At 33.3% G+C, this 21,217-nt stretch overlaps 2 protein-coding genes across 2 annotated transcripts in view; one reads left to right on the forward strand and one right to left on the reverse strand.

Annotated features, from left to right (window-relative positions):
* Septin1 (Septin 1) overlaps nt 1-21,217 on the reverse strand; it is a 128,466-nt gene that overhangs the window by 80,084 nt on the left and 27,165 nt on the right. The window lies entirely within an intron of this gene.
* Nucleotides 218-21,217, forward strand: part of MED14 (mediator complex subunit 14) — a 41,000-nt gene continuing 20,000 nt past the window's right edge. Inside the window, exons 1-6 of the mRNA XM_089087252.1 lie at nt 218-312; nt 8,452-8,777; nt 11,760-11,979; nt 13,841-15,050; nt 17,612-17,847; nt 19,519-19,741. Coding sequence (XP_088943378.1) covers nt 8,458-8,777; nt 11,760-11,979; nt 13,841-15,050; nt 17,612-17,847; nt 19,519-19,741 — 2,209 coding nt within the window. The 5' untranslated portion in view covers nt 218-312; nt 8,452-8,457. The remainder of the gene's footprint in view (nt 313-8,451; nt 8,778-11,759; nt 11,980-13,840; nt 15,051-17,611; nt 17,848-19,518; nt 19,742-21,217) is intronic.

Consider the following 21,217-nt stretch of genomic DNA (forward strand, 5'->3'; position numbering starts at 1 on the left):
GGCCTATGCCGGCTTTGCCCCTCACTCAGACTATCTGTCTTGGCATTTTCTCTAATTAGCCATAGCTTGATGGCAACTTGAATTTGATTCAAAAATCAACGGATTTGATTTGAATGTTAGGTTGGCTGGGGATTGGAATAAATGGAATATGAAGATCCGGGCGATTTGAAGTCTGAGCAAGTGCATATCGAACTCGAAGACAAAGCGCTAGAAGAAGGCGAAGACCCCGTATTATTTTCTAGTTTATTATTAAACAGTATTATAGTTCCTTATCAAGCAGCTAATACAGCCTAGCAGCAGTGTTGAATATTGGTAGGAATAGGTTACTCCCAGAAAAATTTCATTTGCATACTTTTTCTAGCCTAACTTTTTGATTTGCTTAAAAAGGCCCATACAGGCTATTGGAACTAGGCCAGCTAGAATGTGATAATAACTTTGATGTAAGTTTAAATATGAAGAAAAAAAGTTTTCCTAGATTATAGTCATCCAATCCTAACTAGGCTAGTCCCAACCATAAAGCCATTCTCTGCTATTTAAAACATTGCACCTATGAATATAGGCTATCTAAGAAAGATACATTTTAATCAAAATATTCATTCAAGGTTAGGCATGTTTCAAATACTAGAGATATTACCCTAGGCTACATACAAAATATTGCTGATTTTTTAGTTTGTTATAGTGTTTTGAGCTTGTTTCTCATCAACAGTTGTTCATAATCTTAAATAAAGTCAATTTCTAAGGAAAAACAAAGTCAAGAAACTAGCACTGTAAGAGCAGTGATTATTATATTAAAAAAGACCCTTGAATAGAGAATCTAGTGGTATAGACCTATTTCATTTTTTCATGTCTGGTTTTTGTTATTCAGTCCCCTTATCAGTTTTTTCTTTTTTGGAATAGTTGGAATATGAACATACCACTCAGTGTATCTTATAATGCTCTTTCTGAGTATAGGCTATTAGCCACTGCTCTACATAATACATCCCAGCTTCTTGGGATGTATAGCCCTTGGCTATGTACCAAATTGTGCTCTTTTTCAAATTGGCTTTGTTTGATAGCCTATTATGAACCAGCTTTTGAGAATAAAGAAGTAAATTTAATAATGCAGGCTCACAAAATCAGCAAACTTTGTGTATAGCTTAGTACTATACCTGGCCCTATTAGGGGCCATGCTGGGATGCATTGCAAGGGTTGTAAGTTGTATATTTAGAAAGAGCATTGAAATATGTCATCAAGTGGTAATGTTATCTATAAGCTAATAAATAACTCAAGAAAAGAATTTTTTTTGATTTAGCTTAATTTGAGCTATGAAATTAGAAAACCTATAAAGTTATTAGGAGAATTGGTAAAATTCTACTTTAGTTACTTTTACCTATATTGGAAAGGGGTGAGGTTAGGAAACTGAAACTTTCAGGGATGGGTCTGCAGGCTAAAATATGTCCTGGGAAGGTATTTTGAAGTACTTATCTCCGCTCCTTCTCCCTCTAGAGGATCCTGAAATTTGCCTACATGACAGGTATATACCTATTGAAATTTTGACAAAACAAAATTTTACCTTAATTTTCTGTTATAAGATTCTTTTTCTCTGGGTTTAGTTCTGAAAATGCAATTCCTGTTATTTAAGTAGTATTTTAAGCCATATCAATGTTAATTTTCAAAATTTAGGAAATGTATTTGCATATCTTTAAAACTCTATAAATCAGGATTGAGCAAAGTTGTGAGGCTGGAAACAATTTTGTTGGACTTCATTTTAAGCAGAAGATCTATTTTATAAGGTTTCACTTTTATAACACACATATTTTTAAAGGTCATCAAAGGTCAGGACCCTCTAGAGGAGAAGGAGTGGGGGTAGGTACTTCAAAATACCTTCCCGGGACATACTTTAGCCTGTAGATCTATCCCTGAAAATTTCATTTTCCTAACCAAACTCCTTTCCAAGATAGCCAGAAGTAGCTAAAGTAGAATTTTACCGGAGAATTACATTTGGTAAATTTATAGCAAGATCATTTCTGTGAAGGAAACATTGTAATAACAGATGAGTAGTGTCACTCAAACCCCTATTCAATGCTCTTTCCCAGAATAATCTTTCATATCACAACAATTATACCCTCTCCTTTTATAGAACCAAATATAGCCCTAGAGTGTATAACAACCAACAATAAATATAAAATATAAGTAGTTGGAGGGCAAAACTATAAACCAAGAAATACATGTCTAAATATTTTACACATTGAAAATAAATAATATTATGATCCTGAAGTAAAAATACTCATAATTTTTTCTAATAATTATAAACATTTCAACAAATAGTTTTTTTCAACACAATGTTTACAGGTTTGTTCCCAACCAAAAAATGAGGCTGTTGTGATCCTGGGCCCAGGAAATACAGGCTAGACTAAATTTCTGATTGTAGTTAATTAACAAAAAACTTTCAAAAATGAGGTTTTTCAAAGAAAAGTAAAGACCATATTAATCTTAAGACTGGCAGAAATAATAATTTAAACTCAAAATGACCAGAAATTACAATTAAAGAACAAATGAAACCCAAAACGAACAGAAATTAAAAAAACAATCATAGCAAACAAACATAGAGCATGTATTAATATAAATGACTAAATAAATCTTAAAACAAGTAAAACTTAAATTGAATATGGAAATCAAGATTAAAATGAACAAAAATTACTACAAACAAGAGTTTAGCCACTGCCCCCTTCCCTAGCTGTAAAAGTCTAAAGCCTACTGCATTGTTGTTGTTTTGAGTAAAAACTATGTGTGTCTTAAACAATCTTTGAAATAACTGATAAAATTGAACTGAATATCTGATATATAATTATATTAATAGCTAGAAGCTCATCAGTTCAACATTTTTATCTCACTTTAATTTTTCATTTTCAATGTTCTAAGAAGTACAAAAGAAAATATTTGTGATAGGCTATAATTTGTTTGAAAACTGTATGTGTCTTGAACAACTGAATGTTTGATATATAATGAAATTAATTGCTGAAAGCTCAGCAGTTCAATATTTTATTTCACTGTAGTTTTATTTCTGTTTTCAGTGTTGTACAAAGAAACAAAGAAAATATTTGTAATATAATTTGTTTTCAGTAAAATGCAAATGACACAGTAGCTTTTAGACTATCATGGTTAGAGAAGGAGGCAGTAACCAAAGCCTTGTTTGTAGTATTTTTTTTTTTAGTTTTAAGCTTGATTTGCATATTCAGTTTAAGATTTATTGATTCATTTTTATTAATACCTGTTGTATGTTGGTTTACTTTGATTGTTTATGCAATTTCTGTTTTTTGGGGTTTTTATTTATTCCTTAATAGTAATTTCTGTCATTTTGAGTGAATTACTATAGGAATTGATTTCCACTGTTCTTAAGGTTAATATGACCTTTAGTTTTCTTTGAAAAATTAATTTTTTGGAAAGTGTTTTTTTTTAATTAATTTCTACTAGTTCTTGATTGCCAGGTATTTAGTTCACTATAACCTAGATTTTAGGGGTATAGAGATTTACATTATTTATCTTATTCCCAGAGACATATTTTTTTCTTTTTTTTTTTTACTTTGAACAACTTCTTTTTTTGGCAAGTTTCTTTTTTCAGTAATTTCTGTTTCTTTTTGATTGCCAATGTTTTGGTTAGTATTATGAATATTTTTCCAGTTTTCATGTCTCTATCATAAGAATCTGTGATCTGCAGATGCATTTGGGGAAAGGGGGGAAGGGGGAGGGGGGTTAATTGTCCTCTGGTCACTTTTGACTCTTAAAAATAGCACCAGAACTTTCATTTTCCAATCAAATGGAGCCTTCTCCAAAGCCTATATGACCACTCCTTCCATAAAAACCTTGAATGCCCCTAGGGCATAACTTACAACTCTTGCTTTAGGCACTGGGGGGGGGGGGCCGTGTCAACCTTGGAGGCATAGTTGTGTGATCTTTAGACTTTTTTAAACAAAATTTTTATGTTAGAATTGCAATTGGATATATCTGGAATAAAAGGACATGGGTGGGTGTGGGGTGGTTGTGCTCTTCAATCACTTTTTTCTCTTCAAAAGGGAATTGAAATTTTCAATTTCCAATCAAATGATCCTCCTGCAAAGTTTATATGGCCACCCCCTCTGTGAAAACCTTACATGTCCTCAGGGCATAACTTACAACCCTTGATCTGGGCTCTTGTGAGTTGTATCAACCCTAGTGGCATTGTTATATAATGTTTGACTTGTTTTGAACAAAATGGCTATCTCAGACTTTTGATTGAATACATTTTTGGTAAAGAGGGTTGCCCTCCAATTACTTTTGGCTCTTAAAAAGCAAAGTAGAACTTTGAAGTTCCAGTCAAATGAGCCGCCTGTACAGTTTATACAATTACACCTCTCATAAAAACCTTGTTTGCCCCTTGGGCATAACCTACAACCCTAGTCCTTGTGCTGGGAATCCTGAAGGCATTGTTACATAATTTTTGAACCATTTAGAAAAAGATGTCTTGTCTCAAAGTTTTGATTGGATGCATTTGGGGCAAAGAGGACATGAAGAGGGGCTAGTTACCCTCTGATCACTCTGAATTTAAAAAATGACACTAGGACTTCTGGATTTACAATTGAATGAGCCCCCTCCAAAGTTTATATGACAGCCCCTTCCACCTGGGTATGTGTGTGAGTGTGTTTGAACTAGTTATGTGTGAGCCCCCTTGTGAGTGTGAAAGTTTGTAAAAATGCTTATAGGTCCCCAGGGCATACCTTACAATGCTTGCCCTTAGGCTCTTGGGAGTTGTGTTGACCCTGCTGTAATTGTTGTCTGCTCTGTGTACTATTCTGATCAAAATGAGCCTCCTCCAAAGTTTATACAACCACCCTTCCTTAAAAACCTTATATGCCCTCAGGGCATAACTTGCAATTCTTACTCCTGGTCTTGGGGGGTGGGGATGTCAACCCTGAAGGCATTGTTGTGTGATCTTTGGACTATTCTGAACAAAAAATGGCTTTCTAAAAATTCTGATTGGATGCCTTTCAAGAAAAGAGGGCATGGGGGGGGGGGGTTAGTTGCCCTCCAATCACTTCTGATTCTTAAAAAGGGCACTAAATCTTCCAATTTCTGATCAAATAAGCCTCCCTCTGAAATTTATGCAACAACCCTTCCATATGAAGTACCTCTGGAGGAAAAAACAAAATTGAAGCAATATGGCCTTTACTGTAGGGAATGCTACAGCATTGCCTCTGTAAGAACAATATTAGATAGATCATTAATAAAAGAAAATTACCAGACACCTGACACAGAGCTTTTGGGGACATAACTTGTTTAACTTTTACTTAAAGAGAAGCCATTTAGGAGAAAATACTGTTCTCTATTTGGGAGGTTATATTGAAACAAAGCCAAAGTAGCTGTTATTAATCCATAAAGTTCATTTTAATAGTGTTTGATGGTCTGCAGTGTCAAATGCATTAATCAATCTAGAAGCAAACCAGCTCCTCTAAGATTTTTGTCAATGCTCCATTAATTACTGAAGCTATATATGATAAGGCCATCTGAGTAGTTCTGCTGTTGTTGAAACCAAATTGATTTGAATTTAATTACAGTTTAGGTAGTTCCAAATGATCACATGTTCTAGCATCAGCACAGTTTTCTTGAGCACTACATATAACAGGTGAAACCAAGATAGAGTGATGATTTCATTCTTATTACTGCCCTTAAAAACAAGAGCTATCCTAGCAGCTTCCATACAATCAAGAAATTTCCCCTGTTTCAGATGTACATTAATAATAGAAGTAAAAACATCAGAAATATAAGGAAATGAATCACTACTTGCCAACATAAACAATTGTTTGTACTTTGTTATGAATGATGGATTTCCTATTCAACCCTCTATAAAAGGCTTCAAAGGATACAATATACAAAAATAAATTTGCACCAATATAACAAAATGTTCAGAAAGAGCATCACATTCCTCCTCTGGTTTATTAGATGACAAACCATTCTGCATTAGTACTTTATGAGAAAACTTAATCTACTGTTGACATTATACTTCTATTACCTTCTATGTTATATTATATTATAATATAATATAATGTTACATTACATGTAAATTATAATGGGTCTGCATATTATGAAGTAACAATTGTCTTCCAACTTCAAACTGTCCAAATACTTTACCCCCCCCTCCCCTCATGTGCAAAAATATAGCCCAAATTATGTATTTCCCATCTATTCTGTCACTTGTCTGTGTCTTGTCTCATGCTAAGCTGAAAGAAACTAACAGAAGAAACCAGTTTGTTCTCACGTTCTGCATAGCGTAAAGTTGAGTGAGTGATGTATAATACACAAGTACCAAAATTCTTTCCCTGTACAAAAAAAACTCAAATAAAATTCCCAAATTTGGAAAACCTTATTTTCCAGGGAGGTTATCTACCCTTGGATATATTCCGTGGGGGGGGGGTAAACGCTGGTCACCAGTTGAAATATGTAATTTAAAGAATTGCTAGTTTTATTCCCTTCTGACCCTAGTTGATTGAGTGAATAAAGACAAATGAACTTAGCCACTCAATTCATACTGTAATTTTACCCATTAAAGTTCATATAACTTAATCAATACTTTTGGTTATTTATCAACTTGTTGCATGGATAAGGCATTAAGGGATTTTACTACTATTGGTTGTCAACTTGTTGCATGGATAAGGCAATATAAGGGCATTCACCTTCACACTAGCAGCTCTCTCTTCAGAAATGGTGGTGGAGTCCCTTTGTTGAAGATATGAAAATTGGGATCTTCTATTTTGCACTGAATATAGTTTTCTTGAAATTTTATTAAAATTTTTTTTGATTTTAATGAATTTTAGCAATTTGATTTAGAGAAGAGTTCAATATTTACAAGCTAATTCTTAAGAGTATTCAAGAGCCAAATGTCCTTAACTCCATTTTACTGTAGACTGTCAAGTCTCCAAAAATTTTTTTTTGTGTTTTATGGCAAAATGGTTGTCTTTTTGTTACTTTTTGTTATTTTTAAGGATATCTTTTATGAAGGCCCAATACAAATGTCCTCCACATCTCTATTACAAGTTTTAAGCCTGTTGACTGTATCTTTTACTTAGGCTTTGTTATTAGCACCTTTTTTTTGCCATGTATGCAGTCTTCTAATCACTTCCATCTCTTGCCAAATATCTGCCTTCTCTGCTTTGATTGTTACCAAGAAATTTCTTTTCAACTATTTTTATCTTGGAAGTCTACAATACTGTTGGGCTGCATCATATTCTTTATTATTCCTCTCTGGAAGGTTTTCACTAAAATAGATAAACTAAAAATTTATTTACCTTTTTCTGTTTTGCCAAATATCTGGCCCACATACCACCACAAATATTAAATTGCAGCTTAAAAATTCACTGAAAATATATAAGGAAGATTGCAGTTTATCCATAGTTTAGAACTCTTAGTTGATTTAATTCTACTTTGTAAATATTTTTTCTTTCTTGTCTTTTATTAGGCTATGATGTATTAATGTTGTCATAATTGTTTTAAGTGTATTTGTTTGTTTTCTGCTTTTAATGCTCTGTCCTTTACTTTGTGTTTGTAGACAGGTTTTTGAATTAAATTAAATGCCATTGGTGCCCACAGGAGAGGTGGATCAAACCAGGCGTTTGATCTCTCCCTCCTTCAACCACAATTTGAAGTAAAAGTCCAAAAATAAGAAAAACAATTTTGTAAATTGAATGGAAATTGAATGGAATGGAATTGAATGTAATTGAATGGAGTTTTTTGGCAAAAAAAGCATTTCCCAAATCTTAGACCTCTCCTTTAAAAAAAATTAAACATCATTAAAATACATCATGATTGAAAATGTTCAAGATAGTTGTTGACAAGCTATCAGTCAACGCCTTTATTGGTGAGATACATAAATCTAGACCAGCATATGGGATGTAGGATTCCATAATTTTCTATTACTCTTTTCTCAAATTGGATTTTTGTGTAAGTTTTAATTGTATTTATTTATTGCTCTCAGACTACAAATCGTGTGGTTAAAAAAACATGCAGGAAATTTTTCTGGTTCTAGTATATCAACTGTCTATTTCATCAAAGTCAATTTGAAATTTGTTTTATTTTTCGAATTCGGGGATTCTCCATTGAGGCTGAAATGCATCAACATAAGATGGTAGTATGGTAGTTAGCTATTTAAAAGTCAAGATATTTTTTTAGATGCTATGAGAAACGTTTAGGATATCTTTTCTTGACTCTAATGTATCAACTATTTGTTACATTAAAGTTGAGGTGACATTGTACTTTATTTTTCATAAGTTTGTGAATAATTTTTCCTTTCAGACTGAGGGATCACCTTCTTCAGGAAAAACACACAGCTCTTACCATGTTTTTGTCTTCGAAGAAAAATACCACTTGTAACTTTAATAATTTTATTATTAAAAAAAAACATATCATGAGCTTCCTTTTTTATTAATAAATCTTTCCTTTCAGACTGAAATGGCTCCATCACCAGATGATGGTATTCCTGGGCCATCAAACTCTTTCAATGGTAATGCACAGGTCTTACCATATTCTGGTGTTCAAGGAACACTATCACTTGCAACTCTAATTGATTTTATTGTTCAGAAGACATATCATGAACTAACAGTACTGGCTGAGCTATTGCCAAGGAAGATGGATTTGGAGAAGAAAAAAGAAATAGCTGAATTTGCTTCAAGAACACGTCAACTTTTTGTCCGACTGTTGGCACTGGTTAGATGGGCATCTAGTGCATCTAAAGTGGAAAAATGCTCAGGCATCATGAATTTCCTTGATAGGTTTGAATTTTTCTTTCCACATGTTTCATGGCATTATGGAGAACCCTGACTTCCTTAAAAAAGAAGAACTTATTTATTGTATCTTAAAGTGATACTTAGCTATTATTTAAAAAGAACTTAATATCAATTATAAAACTTAAACTTAACATAAACACATCCTCTCCTAATGCCACAGTATGATATGGAGGGCAGATAATAAAAAAATACCCCCTCCCCCCCCCCAAAAAAAAAAAATATATTGACCTCAGAAGGAGTTTAAAAAAACAACATCATGTACAAGGGGAATGTCTCCTTGTTATTTTTTGAAAAGCAAATGCTGAACTGCAAAATTATCATGCTTATTTGACTCTATAATTTAACTAGATTTAATAATTTGAAATCATTTTACAAATTTTTAGCCTCAGTTAGATCTCTAGTCTACATCACTCAGCTCTTTAGTCTTAAAATTTCATGTCTTACAAGCAGTTTAGGGGCTTTCCTAGAGTTATTCCTATGTGGCTAGAGGGTTTAATTAGGCATACCCTAATATTTGATTTCTTCAACCCAGTTTTTTTTTAGAAAATAGAAAGCAAGTTTTCCTAACAATCTTAAATATTTGGATGAGTAGAATGGTTATGATGCGGAAATTTAAATAAAGAATATGTATAAAAAACTTGACAACTATTGAAATTCACTATTTTTCTGACAATTATTAAAAAATTCATTGTCGAGAATACACAAGGTGTTACTTTTTTCTTTTGGTATTAACTTGTGATTTAGTCATGTATTTTTATGTAACTTTCTGGTTGTTATTAGGAAATTATTGTCAAACTTGGTAAAATGGTGAAAGGACAAAAGCCAAGTCTTTTATGATGAAGCTTCTTGGAGGATTTTTTTCCTTCTAAAAAAAAGGGAAAAAAAATCCCAGATAAAATGTATTAGAGTTTTTATACTCTAGAAACATAATTTTAAGTTAAAATTTGCACCTAGTGGGGAGGGGGTATTACTTCGGTTCCAAAGTATTCTGCGACAGTTAATTTCTGTATTATTTAAAATTATTAAAAAATAAACGTTTAGTTGAAAGTCAGTGAATATAGCAAAATAGCTTAAGAAGTCAATATTTTAGAAACAAATATATTTATTAAGAGAAGAGCTACCCCCCCTCTCTCTGTCTCTCTCTCTCTCTCTCTCCCTGCCTCTCTCTCTCTCTCTCTCTCTCTCTCTCTCTCTCTCTCTCTCTCTCTCTCTCTCTCTCTCTCTCTCTCTCTCTCTCTCTCTCTCTCTCTCTCTCTCTCGCTCTCTTAGTAAGACAAAGATTTTAAAGATCAATGATGTTTTCAGGAAAAAAACGTCTTTTGTTTTTCATACATTAAAGATTCAAAGGTTAGCTAATGGCCCTTCAACATAGTTGGACCTATAGTAGTGAATTCCTAGTTTTTTACACTAAAATAATACAAGCTAAGAAAACCATCTTTTTAAGAATTTTTTCGGTTTAATAATAAATGAAAATATTCTTTGTGTAACCCTTATTCTTTTACCAAGCAAAATATTTCAACAAGTATACACTATTATATTTGTAGACACTAATTTGTGTGTTGTATATTTAAAATTTTTCACACGTCTTCTGCTATTGGTTGAACTTTGCGGACTTTCTTGAAAAAGTTAAATAAAGCTCAACTTTTTTCCGACAGCAATAAAGTCAACAAAGTTATGTGAAGAAAACGGTTTATTAACTTTGTGGACAGCTTTATTAACTTTATTGGCGCCGTGGGAGCCCTGCTTTTCCTTTTTGGGAAGGGGGGGGTGATAGAAAAGGCGAAAATCCTGGTATATGACAAACTTGGCATCAATGCTAGGTTATTGAGTTTTGGTGATAGGCGTGATTTTGGGGATCATGGAATATTTCCTAGAACATGACCAAGGACTTTGGAGATTCATATTTAAATTAAAAAAAGAAAAACAAATTATGCATTTTTGTTTACAATGAATTCGGATTTGTTTATTTGAAATTCATCCATACCAAAAGATTAAAATTATGCCAATGTTAAGCTACTAAATAAAAAATAATATCGATATTGGAAGAAAAGGGGTTCACAAACTCCCTCCCATAACCGTATTTGCGGTGGTCCTGGGCTAGTTTGTGGACTTGGGAGCAAAAAAAAAAATGAATTTCTAAAAAATAATTGTTATGTTTAAAAGCAGTTCGGTCGTTAGAATAGGAAAGTGAGCAACTGGTTCGGATGTTTGTAGTTCAACGCATTGCTTAAGAATTAAAATTATTTAATGCTCACCTACACACGTGATTGCTTATTATAATTTGTAACAACAAGTGTCCATATATAGTGATTAGAATAAAAATTATAATGGTATTTGGAGTGAGGGATCAGGAGAGAAAATGTGGGCAGATAACGCTAGGAATGTGGAAGTGAAGGGGGTATGTGAGCGTAATAGTCTTAAGTGTTAAAAATTGTTCCCTTCTTTCTTTAATCTCGTGAAATAAATAGAAAAGTTACTCTTTTTTGTTCTTTTACTTTGTATTGTGTATTTATTTTGTATGTATTTTTGATCCCAGTTTAAATCCTTCAACTTTGACTCTTAAAGTCTTACCACAATAACACTTGAACTTTGAAGCGGTTTTGTGTTTGTTTCGTTTGTTTTTTTTTGTTGCAAGAAGTGTCCCATTGTTTTATTTCATGGTGCAAAGTACTTTTTTTCTATGCGTGTCATTAAAAGGTCTTGCCTTTATTGAGTCTAATCGTTTTGTCTGTGTAGGTTTGATTTTCATAAACTTCGGTCTACACAGTATTCCGTGGCTATGATCTTCCACTGTTACAATTTTCAGGACCCCTGGACCCCTGATTTTTTTTGGTAGGGGGAAGGACTCCCAAAAAATGTTAAAATTTCTAGGAAGACTGTTTGAAACACTAACGAAAAGCTATGAATTCTAAATTCAAAAACAGGATGTCACTTTGTTTCCGACCTTTGAATTGTGTTTCATTTCAGGCAGTCAATGATTTTTGTAGAAACAGCTGATGCCCTATGTAGAATGGCAAGAGACACACTAGTCAACGCCAGGCTACCCAATTTTCACATACCTGCTGCGGTAGAGATATTGACAACTGGTACCTATGGGAAACTCCCTGCTTGCATTAAAGATAGGATTGTTCCTCCTGAGCCAATTACCCCTTCGGAGTTGAAAAGTACTCTTAAGAGATTAAATCAGGTAAGATTCCGTGGTGAATGAGTTCGTACATGCAGGTTTTTGTATGCATTTCTGTGGCATAGATAATTTTTTTGTATCTATACAAATCAGTGACAAACGCATACAGAGTCAAAACTTGAGAAAAAAAGGACTTGTTTGCCAAGATCTGTGCAGGAAAAACAGTGTTTTAGTAAGGTCTAAATTTGCAGGTCTTCGACTGATCCTTTCAAAGATTTTCCAGGGTGGTAAGGAATGCCGGGATTATTTTCTGGATATATGTTGATATTTAATGAATGTTCAAAACCAAATCTAAGAACCTAATACTTTTAGTGTGTTTTCTTAATTTTAACAGCATTATGCTGTTTTTTACTATATAGCCTAGAAGTAGCGTCAAACACCCCTCAAGGGTGCTTCAAAGGGGTAAGTGTGCTTACTTGTTGAATTAAGCATAACCTGAGTACGTTGGGTTTGCGATATTAAAAAAAAAAGAAGAAAAAAAACGCATAAAGAGCTTCGAGCCATTTTCTCTGGTGTTTGAGCAGTATTTGGGGATAATTTTCGTTCTTTTCCTAGAAGGAACATCAAACTGTATTTGGGAAGACAATGAAATGCATGGATGACCAGGTGGTATCCATCCATACCATAAACTGAAGAAACGAAAAAATAAATTTTCATTTAATTTTTAGTTCACTTGGATCCTATATTTACTCAAAATATTCGGAAATGAACTGAGAAAGAAACTAGGTTGTTCGCAATTGACTGTAATTATCAAATTATTTAATTCACAAAAAATTTACAAAACAAGTTAACTATGTTATCTTCCCCACAAGGCTCCATGGTTTGGTAAAACACAAGAGAATACAATAAGTGCAACTACTTACAGTTTATAGATACCTAGTATTGCAAACTGCAAAGAAGGAAAGAAAAATAGAGGAAAAAGAAAGTGGAAAGAGGGAAGATAAAAAAGCTGTAAATTCAGTACCGTAAAGGAAGAAAGAAAGACGAAAAAAAAAAATTAAAGTCATTAGAATTTATTACTGTTATTTTAAAAGCCTCAAAAAAGTGGCACCTACCAGCTGACTCTGGAAGCGCGCTCCGAATCATGTGAATTAGGTTGCATCAAGACTGAGCTGGGTAATTGTAGACAGAGAAAAGCCAAGACAGATAATACAGAAATTACAATTTCTTACACATTTTACAGATGATACGAATAATGATCAGAAACAAAAATACTAAGGGCCTAGGGATTGTTCCTGGAGAGCTGACAAAATATTAAGGAGACACGAGTGAAGACTTTAAAATGATCTCGTATTAAATAGTAGTTTAGTGAATAATGGCTTTGTTTTTGTATATAAAAAACTAAATTAGATGAAGTCGAATAAAATATTCTTACTTCTGTACATCTGAAAAGAGGAAGTAGATATAAATGTCACGCCATATTTTGTTTAAATCCCTTCCAAAAATAGCTTAGGCTTTCCTAGTTTCTAAAGCAAAATTAGTGCAATCAAATTGGATTAGATCAGTTGCCAAATTCTATAGGCGCTGTTCCCGAGTTTTAAAAAAGAATAAAGGGATTTAAAGTTTGTTTGAATTTTTTTTTCTCTAAAATCGCTAAGACTTCTATAGTTAAGAATAAAAATAATCCATAGAAATGCTTAAGCTAACTTCTTTCTAAATAAAAGAAACTCAGATCATATGCTCACAATTTGGAGAAGGCTCAACCAGTTTAAAATTTGAGTATTATATTTTTGTCATTTGTGCATTCAAGACGAAGTAGAAGCTGGTCGAATGGGTCATTTAAAAGTGCGCTAGTAAATGAAATTTTGAGAGTGCAAAGTAGGTTCTTCATCTGGTTTTGTTTACTTGATTTGTTTCTTTGTAGGTAATTGAACATAGGCTCATGTCAGCAACTATACCAGATCGCATGCGCCAGCTCAATATTGAGAATGGTCGTGTCACCTTCACTGTGGATAGTGAGTTTCAAGTATCCTTAACATTGATGGGTGATAGCCCTCAAATGCCGTGGAGATTGCTTGAAGTATCTATACTAGTCGAAGATCGTGAAAACGGACGAGGAAAAAATCTTGTAAATAAAGGTCAAACCATTTATATACATCAAATGGTCCAAAGTAGACTTTATGATAATAATGAGCCTTTAGTGGAATTGTACACTTGCTTGCATGCGTTTTGTTTAAGTCTACAGCTGGATGTTTTATTCTACCAAGTACGGCACCTTTGTGAGTCTCGTTTAGGTAAACTGGTTCGTTCAGCATCCGATGCAGATTATATACGAGGAAGACAGCTAGGAATCCACTATTGGCTGGATATAAAAGATAGTAGTGGAAAGGACATACCGCACATTCTTATGCTGCAAATAGACCCGAAAGATTCGCAAATGCCTTTATTGATAACTCATATGCCGCCAATGACATCACAAGCATTTCCTTTATTAGACAGGGTTGCCAAACCGTCTGATTTATCTATTGAGAGGTTGTTGATGCACACTATTCAAACAAGAGCGAAATCCCGACTTCTAGATTTGAAAAAAATATTAGAAGAGCGTTTAGGGAAAGAAATAGAATGCGCCGTGCATGGAACGCCACCTGTCTTGAATGTACCACTGTTGTCACCATGTATGGTTTCAGAACAGTTAATGATTACTATAGATACATATTCTGGCCAAGCTCAAGCATTCATCCCCCAGCAAGAGGTACCAAAGAGTATAACATCTGATTTTATTCAGAATCTTCTTACTGGTGATTGGGGAAAAGTAGAAAATGCATTGGCTGAACTTCGTTTTTGTGTTATTCAGAGACGATGTGAGAAAACTTTGCAACATTTGCCAGTTTCATTGCATTATAAACTTCCTCTTATTTTTAGTCTTGAACATAGGAGGTATAAACTTGGGAAACACAAGATATTGATTAAGCTGCATAAGCATCCAAACAGTGTTATAGTTCTGGATTTCAAGGAAGTGAAAGAAGCCAGAGTGAACTACTCTGTTTACATGCTCAGTGTAAAAAGTGCCTCTATTGACAGCACTTCTGTTGAAGCCTCGCCCAGTTCTACCCAGATGTACTTGAAGGTCACAGGTCTGTACTCTTTTTTTCTCTGTCACAACTAAATTGTAAAAAGATCATTATTGTTTTTTTTTTTTTTTTTTTCATTAATTACTTACTACCTAGGTTTACTGGTTAACATAATAACTCGGGTAGTTTCCTGAGATTTGACTTAATCTTGGTAAGAACAACAGAGACTCTCATTTTACATAAAGTATAATTACGTATAGTTAGGAAGTAGTATAATTAGGAGGGGAATTATAAAGTATATTTAAAATGTGTAATCATTATATATTTAAAAAGTATATTTATTTAAAAAGTATATTTATTTAAAAAGTATATTTAAAAAGTAATATAAAATAAATATTTAAAAAATATGTTTAAAAGTATAATAAAATAAAGTAATAAAAGAATATGTAATATAAAAAGCATAATTTAAAAAGTATATTCCCCTCCTAATTATAAAGTATAATTAGGAGGGGAAATGGGAGTTGTATTGGTCCTTCTTTCATTATCATTTTTATATTACTTTGGTTTTGTTTTCCCGTGTCTATATTTAATACTCTACTCTTTCAAATAATTAAAAATGACGAATAACACAAAATTAGAAAAAACACAAAGCGTTTTTTATATCTTTAATGTTATTTAATGTTTGTAACTTTAATGTTGCTTAATAATTATTGAAAATACGCAACCCATTCTAGAGTTAAGAATTCATATTTCACTTTAATCACCGAGCATTTTTCACATGTTACATAATTAAATGCTAAAAAAAGTTTTTTTCAAAAAAGAATTTTTTCAAAGAAAAGTAAAGAGTTGCATTAAAGCAAAGACAAGCGAAATAAAGCAAAATAATAAGTAAAATTTAAAACGAACCGAAATTACATTGAATAATCAAGATAACCTTAAAACGAAAGAAATTACCACATACAGGAGAAGGGCTAACGCCCTATGTTTTCTAAGGTCCGGAGTGCAACTTGTGCTTTACTGAAAACGTTTTATTTTGTTCAATGTCTTATTATTTGTCACAAGATCAACAAAAAAGAAAGAAAATCATTATTATTGCCAATATTGTTATAGATTATTTTGCCTGGGCTCTTCTACAAGTGCTGACGTATTTTCTCAATGTCAGCAGTCGGTGAGAAGGGAAGAGGGAACGAGTAATGGTTGTACAAAGCAGACCATGGAAGACAGTTACTGCTTGAAGCATCATTTCCAATCGTTTCAGAAATGATTTTTCGCCATTCTCGCTCTGACGCAGGAAAATCTATACCGCGTATCATATGACTTACGATATTTTTATATTCATTGTGGGTATTACACTTGAGATAAAAAAAAAAGAAATCCGCAATGTGGTCTATTGCATTTACTCCGTATTTTTATCCACAGCTTTGCTTTATTTTAGAAGTTTTTAAATTAGGATCCAGAGACCAAATAGGTTTTTGCGTATCACATCTAACAGGTTACAGCGCCACAACAACTCTTTTGCTTCCTCTAGACATTTAACTAATTGACAAAGAGCAAAGTCCTTTTTGCACTTCGCTGGTACAGGTCATTGGAGCAGATGATATGGAACACAAACGGCAGTCAGCAATTTTGTTAATGTGAAAATATAAAGAGGAAAATCAGCTCTCTTCCAGTTACTTTTTCGAAACCATTAGGAAGGCCAGAGCAATTCACTAATGTTTCTATGGTTTGAATTAAGTGTAAGAGTTAATGAAGTACGAAGATTGTCTAAGGCATGCTCCCCCACATGTACAGACACTAATGGTGTAGTTTCCGTATGATGTACACTAATGATGTATCTATATTAGCTGAGAAAATAATAGGATCAACATTGCTCTTACTGCCTGAATGTTTAATGTAAGGAAACGGATGATATTTAGGTATTATTTGATAAGACGGAAATCAGTCCAATATTGAATCACTTCTCACTGATGATTGATTTGTATTTATATTAAAGTCACCAAATACTATAAAATATAGAGAATTTGAAAATATTCTATCCACAAGAAACTTCAGAATGTTACGTGCTTTAGCATATTGAGTCAGCGATCTTTTAGAGTGATAGTCATAAGGAAGATATGATATAATGAAAACAGTTGTTCCCATCCGGATAGCCTAAAAAAACTAATTTGAATGAAAAAATACTAGAGAAGCCACATTCGGAACACGCCTAAAACTCAAGCTAGCCCGCCGGATGGGCGGCCTCTTGTAGCTTTGCAGCGGTAAAAAACATCGTGGCGAGGGCTTCGACGTAAAAATTAATGCCTAAGTCTGTCAGAAGATGCTCTTGCAGACATACTAGATTAAATTAATTGTAGAGCTCATCAATAATGAAGTCATTATCTTTAGTATCATTGGTATTGAAGATTATTATTGAAAATTGCATAGTCATCGCGGAAAAGAAAGACGGAACATTCGTTCTTTAACTACTGGGCGGCACAGACTGTATGATGCATGTTTTTTTTCATCAGGCTAAAAATAGAGCAATTGTATGTGCAAGTTTTTTTTAATTGTTAAGGACTAAATGTGCACGAATGTGCAATTTCTTTTTAATTAAAACTTCATTAAGCTTTGTTTTTATTTGATAGGTATGGCGGAGTTGGATCCATTTATAATGACTCATAATACAGGAGCTGATATAGTGAACGAGATGGGCAAACGACCTGCGGACATTTTGATGCAAAATGAGAAGAAAAAATCAAAGGCTCCTTCCTATATAATGGAAAATCTGGCGCATTTTGTGGCTCTCTGCGAGGAGAGGGTCCCGTTTGTCAGTCTTTGTTCTGAACTCTCGAAGAAAAATATATCCCATCAAGGAGTGCTGGTAATGATTTTGTCGACTTCCTTATATTAATTAAATGTGAAAAAGATAATCCTCAGTCTGGAAAAGACTTGTGAAACTATGCGTTTAGATTTAAAACCTGATTTTTCTTTTTTTACCCTTGGCAACTTCTATCATTTGTTCAGTTCAGGCCTTTCATTTCGCCATTTTAACCATAGCTCTATACTGAAATGCATCTGTTGTTAAATTCCGAGAACAACCTAATGTTGTAATGAAATTAATCAAAAAAATTAAGGTATCAGAGGAGCCCAGTGGTTTTCTTTAAAGCCCTATAAATACTTTTGATCGTTAGTTTTTCCAGGATAAAATTTTGATTTTGCATTCGTAAAGGACCCGTACGTAAATTATTCTGATTACCATGATTGAAGACAGAAAATAATTCAACAGAAGATTGTTAAGTTTTAAAGACATATGTGTGCCAAATTTAAGAGCTAAACTTATCTGCTGAATATAAATAAAGAATTCGTAAAATAGGAGTTCGATAAATGCATGTTTAATTCACATAATAAGCTGGGGAAACCCAAGGCAGTTTTATGTACAGTCTCTTTTTTCTCCTTTTTTTTTTAATAAAGTAGTAAATAGTCTCATAAAGGCCTAAGTCTTAAGGAAGATGTGAGGGGGTGCAATTACACGAATTTTTTAAGAATATATGCCTGGGGGAGGCGCAGTTCTTCTTTCAGGCACAAATTTTCTCTTAGTAGGAAGGGCAAGGTTGTTTATCACCAATCACAAAGGAGAAGCTGTCTTATCTCCCCACTCCATTGATGTGAAGTTTCAAGTCAGGATATAATTGCAATAGCCCTGATAAATACAGCTGTGGTTTTAACAATGGAAATTTGGGGTTTGAAGAAGGATTTTTTACGCTGAACTAGAAAAAAAAAGCAAAACTGTGCAACTTTGCAGCGACTTGTTCAATAATTTGAAGTTTTTTTTTGTTAAATCTGGGATTTCGGACCTAAAATCTGGTTATAGTATATTACCAATGTTAGCAAAAAGCTAGACTAAAAAATTCTACAATACTCTAAAGAGTTTCAACTTCCTGAACTTTGCAAAAACATAAACTGACAGACTTCAGAAGTTAAAACTTTTAATTGTATTTTCGAACTCCACTTACGAAAGGTTTACCAGAATCGCAGAGTTATTTAGCTAAAGGAAAAACGGAATTCATTTGTTCTCCAGTGTAAAAGATGATTGTCTAGATCAAATAAAAAGTATATATAAATGTTTTAGGTGTAGACATTAAATCAGAAACAACTAAAATAGTTCAAAATTTAAGTGAAAAGAACCATCTCCTCTGTTTTTGCCCCCTTTCCTCCGGAAATTACAGTAAACATTCGTTATTATTTACCTAAATGAGGGTGTACCTCTGTATGATTGCCCGGCACCAAGGAAAATCACCAAAAAGCAACAGACAAAAGTTCTCTAGAATGGTTGAACCGGGTAGGCTAGGGACGCCATAATTAGTTCATGTAAGTATAAAAAACAACAAAATAAAGTTACTTAGTTCACAATACAAATAAATTTCTAATTAGTGAAAATATAGGTAAACTATGTAACTGATCGACAAAAAAATTATGTAGTAAATATATAAGTTAATGATTTATAAAGACAAATGATTATTGAGAAATAAAGTTCAGTTGGTTATATTTACAGGTAGAATCACCAGGTTTCAACTTTGCCCTTCGTTTGTTATATCTTCCAGACCTTCATGTTGTACCTAAGATAGTGATGAAGGACCTTAGAGAAAGGCTTCTATCAGCCACTATGAGGTTGGCAAAGGGTGCTAAGAATTGGATGCTAGAGCTGGTTTTCAAAGGAAGACCTGTCCTAACTCAAAGTTCCCACGAACAAGGACTTAGATCAGCTGTTCTGCTAAGTAATTTTTATTTTATTTTTTTTTTTTTCTTGTCTTTTTTTTCTGAAAGGTCTTCTATAGACTACTGACCCCTTCAATTTGCTGTTAAGTTTTCAAAGTACAGACATGTCCGTTCGGTTTGAATTTGTCACATTTTAATGTTATTAATGTGTTCGCATTCGTAAGCACACGTTTTTCAGCTGGCGCGCACTGCTAATTTCTTTTTTTGGTCAAATTTCGGTTAAATTTTTGGCCAAAATTTGGTTAAATTCAAGATACTAAATCCTAGTTCATTTTATTTAATGCTTTTTTAAAAGCGAATTGCTCACCAGGTCTGGTATAATCTAAAATTGTATTAGGTTGCGAAATAATATTATGCAAAAGAGTAAAATCCGAATTAATAAGCTCATTATAAATTGGACTCAAATTGCCATTCATTGTCGGGTTTTTTTGTTCAGTTACCTTTTCACCGTGATAGTAGTTCAAGGTGGATATTCCAGCATCAAAAGTCAGACAAGACCCAAGAAAGATTCACAAAAAGTTGCACAAAGTAGTAACATTTTGTCCTTAGCCAGCATTTTGTCCTCAGCCAGCAAAATTGATTTTTGAATGACAACTAATATAATTATCAGCTCAAATTCTAGTAAAACTAGCTGATTCAACCACATAATTGGATCTGTTTGGAGCAGAACAGATACAACATTGGATCTTATTTTGCTCTGAAGGGCAAATTAAGGTAATAGTCTGTTAGCAACACTACTGCCTTATTTTAAAATTTTTAATCACTCAGTTATCTATCTTTAATAATTTGCCCTACTCATTAAGTTTAATGAGAATAAGAAAAGGGTTAAGGTAGCAAATGAGGTTAGAAGCTGGTTTGGTATTAAATTATGAGTTAAGCATGGTTGTGTTCTATCCAATTTATTTTGATCGTTATGATGGACTTTGTCTTAAGGAACACAGGAAAGGTAATGGGAGAACACCGTATCAAATAGAATCAAGTGAGGAAGAATAACTTTCCTGAACTTAGATTATGGTGATGATTTTAGCATTCTAGACAAAAGTGAGATCAAAATGAATAAAATTTAAGAGGTTTGCGAGCTCAGGGTGCTAGAATAGGTTTGAAAATTAATGCTAAGAAGACAAAGTCGCTAAGGCTTTGAATAAGGGAAGATGAAAAGGTGTTCTGATACTCGTTTTCTCGCGATTGCTTGTAAACCGTACATTTCTTTTAACCGTACATTTCCTTGTTCTCTTTGTGGTATATCTTTTAGCCACATATTTATTTGTTATTCAACTTTGTTTTTGAGTAGTTTTAGTTCTTCCTGCCGCGTATATTTGAACCGTATGTTTCTGTGTTCTTTACTTAGGTTTTTGACTAATTGTAACTGTTGCTGACGAAAGTATTCTGACTGTATATACTTGTTCTTCATTTGCGTTTATCATTTGTTTCGAGATTTTTTTAGTGCCCTTTACCTTAGCTGCTCAGATTGGTCT

The sequence above is a fragment of the Artemia sp. Qi Xiang Cuo genome, chromosome 3, assembly GCF_049724085.1.
Source record: "Artemia sp. Qi Xiang Cuo chromosome 3, ASM4972408v1, whole genome shotgun sequence".
In the NCBI taxonomy this organism is placed as follows: domain Eukaryota; kingdom Metazoa; phylum Arthropoda; class Branchiopoda; order Anostraca; family Artemiidae; genus Artemia; species Artemia sp. Qi Xiang Cuo.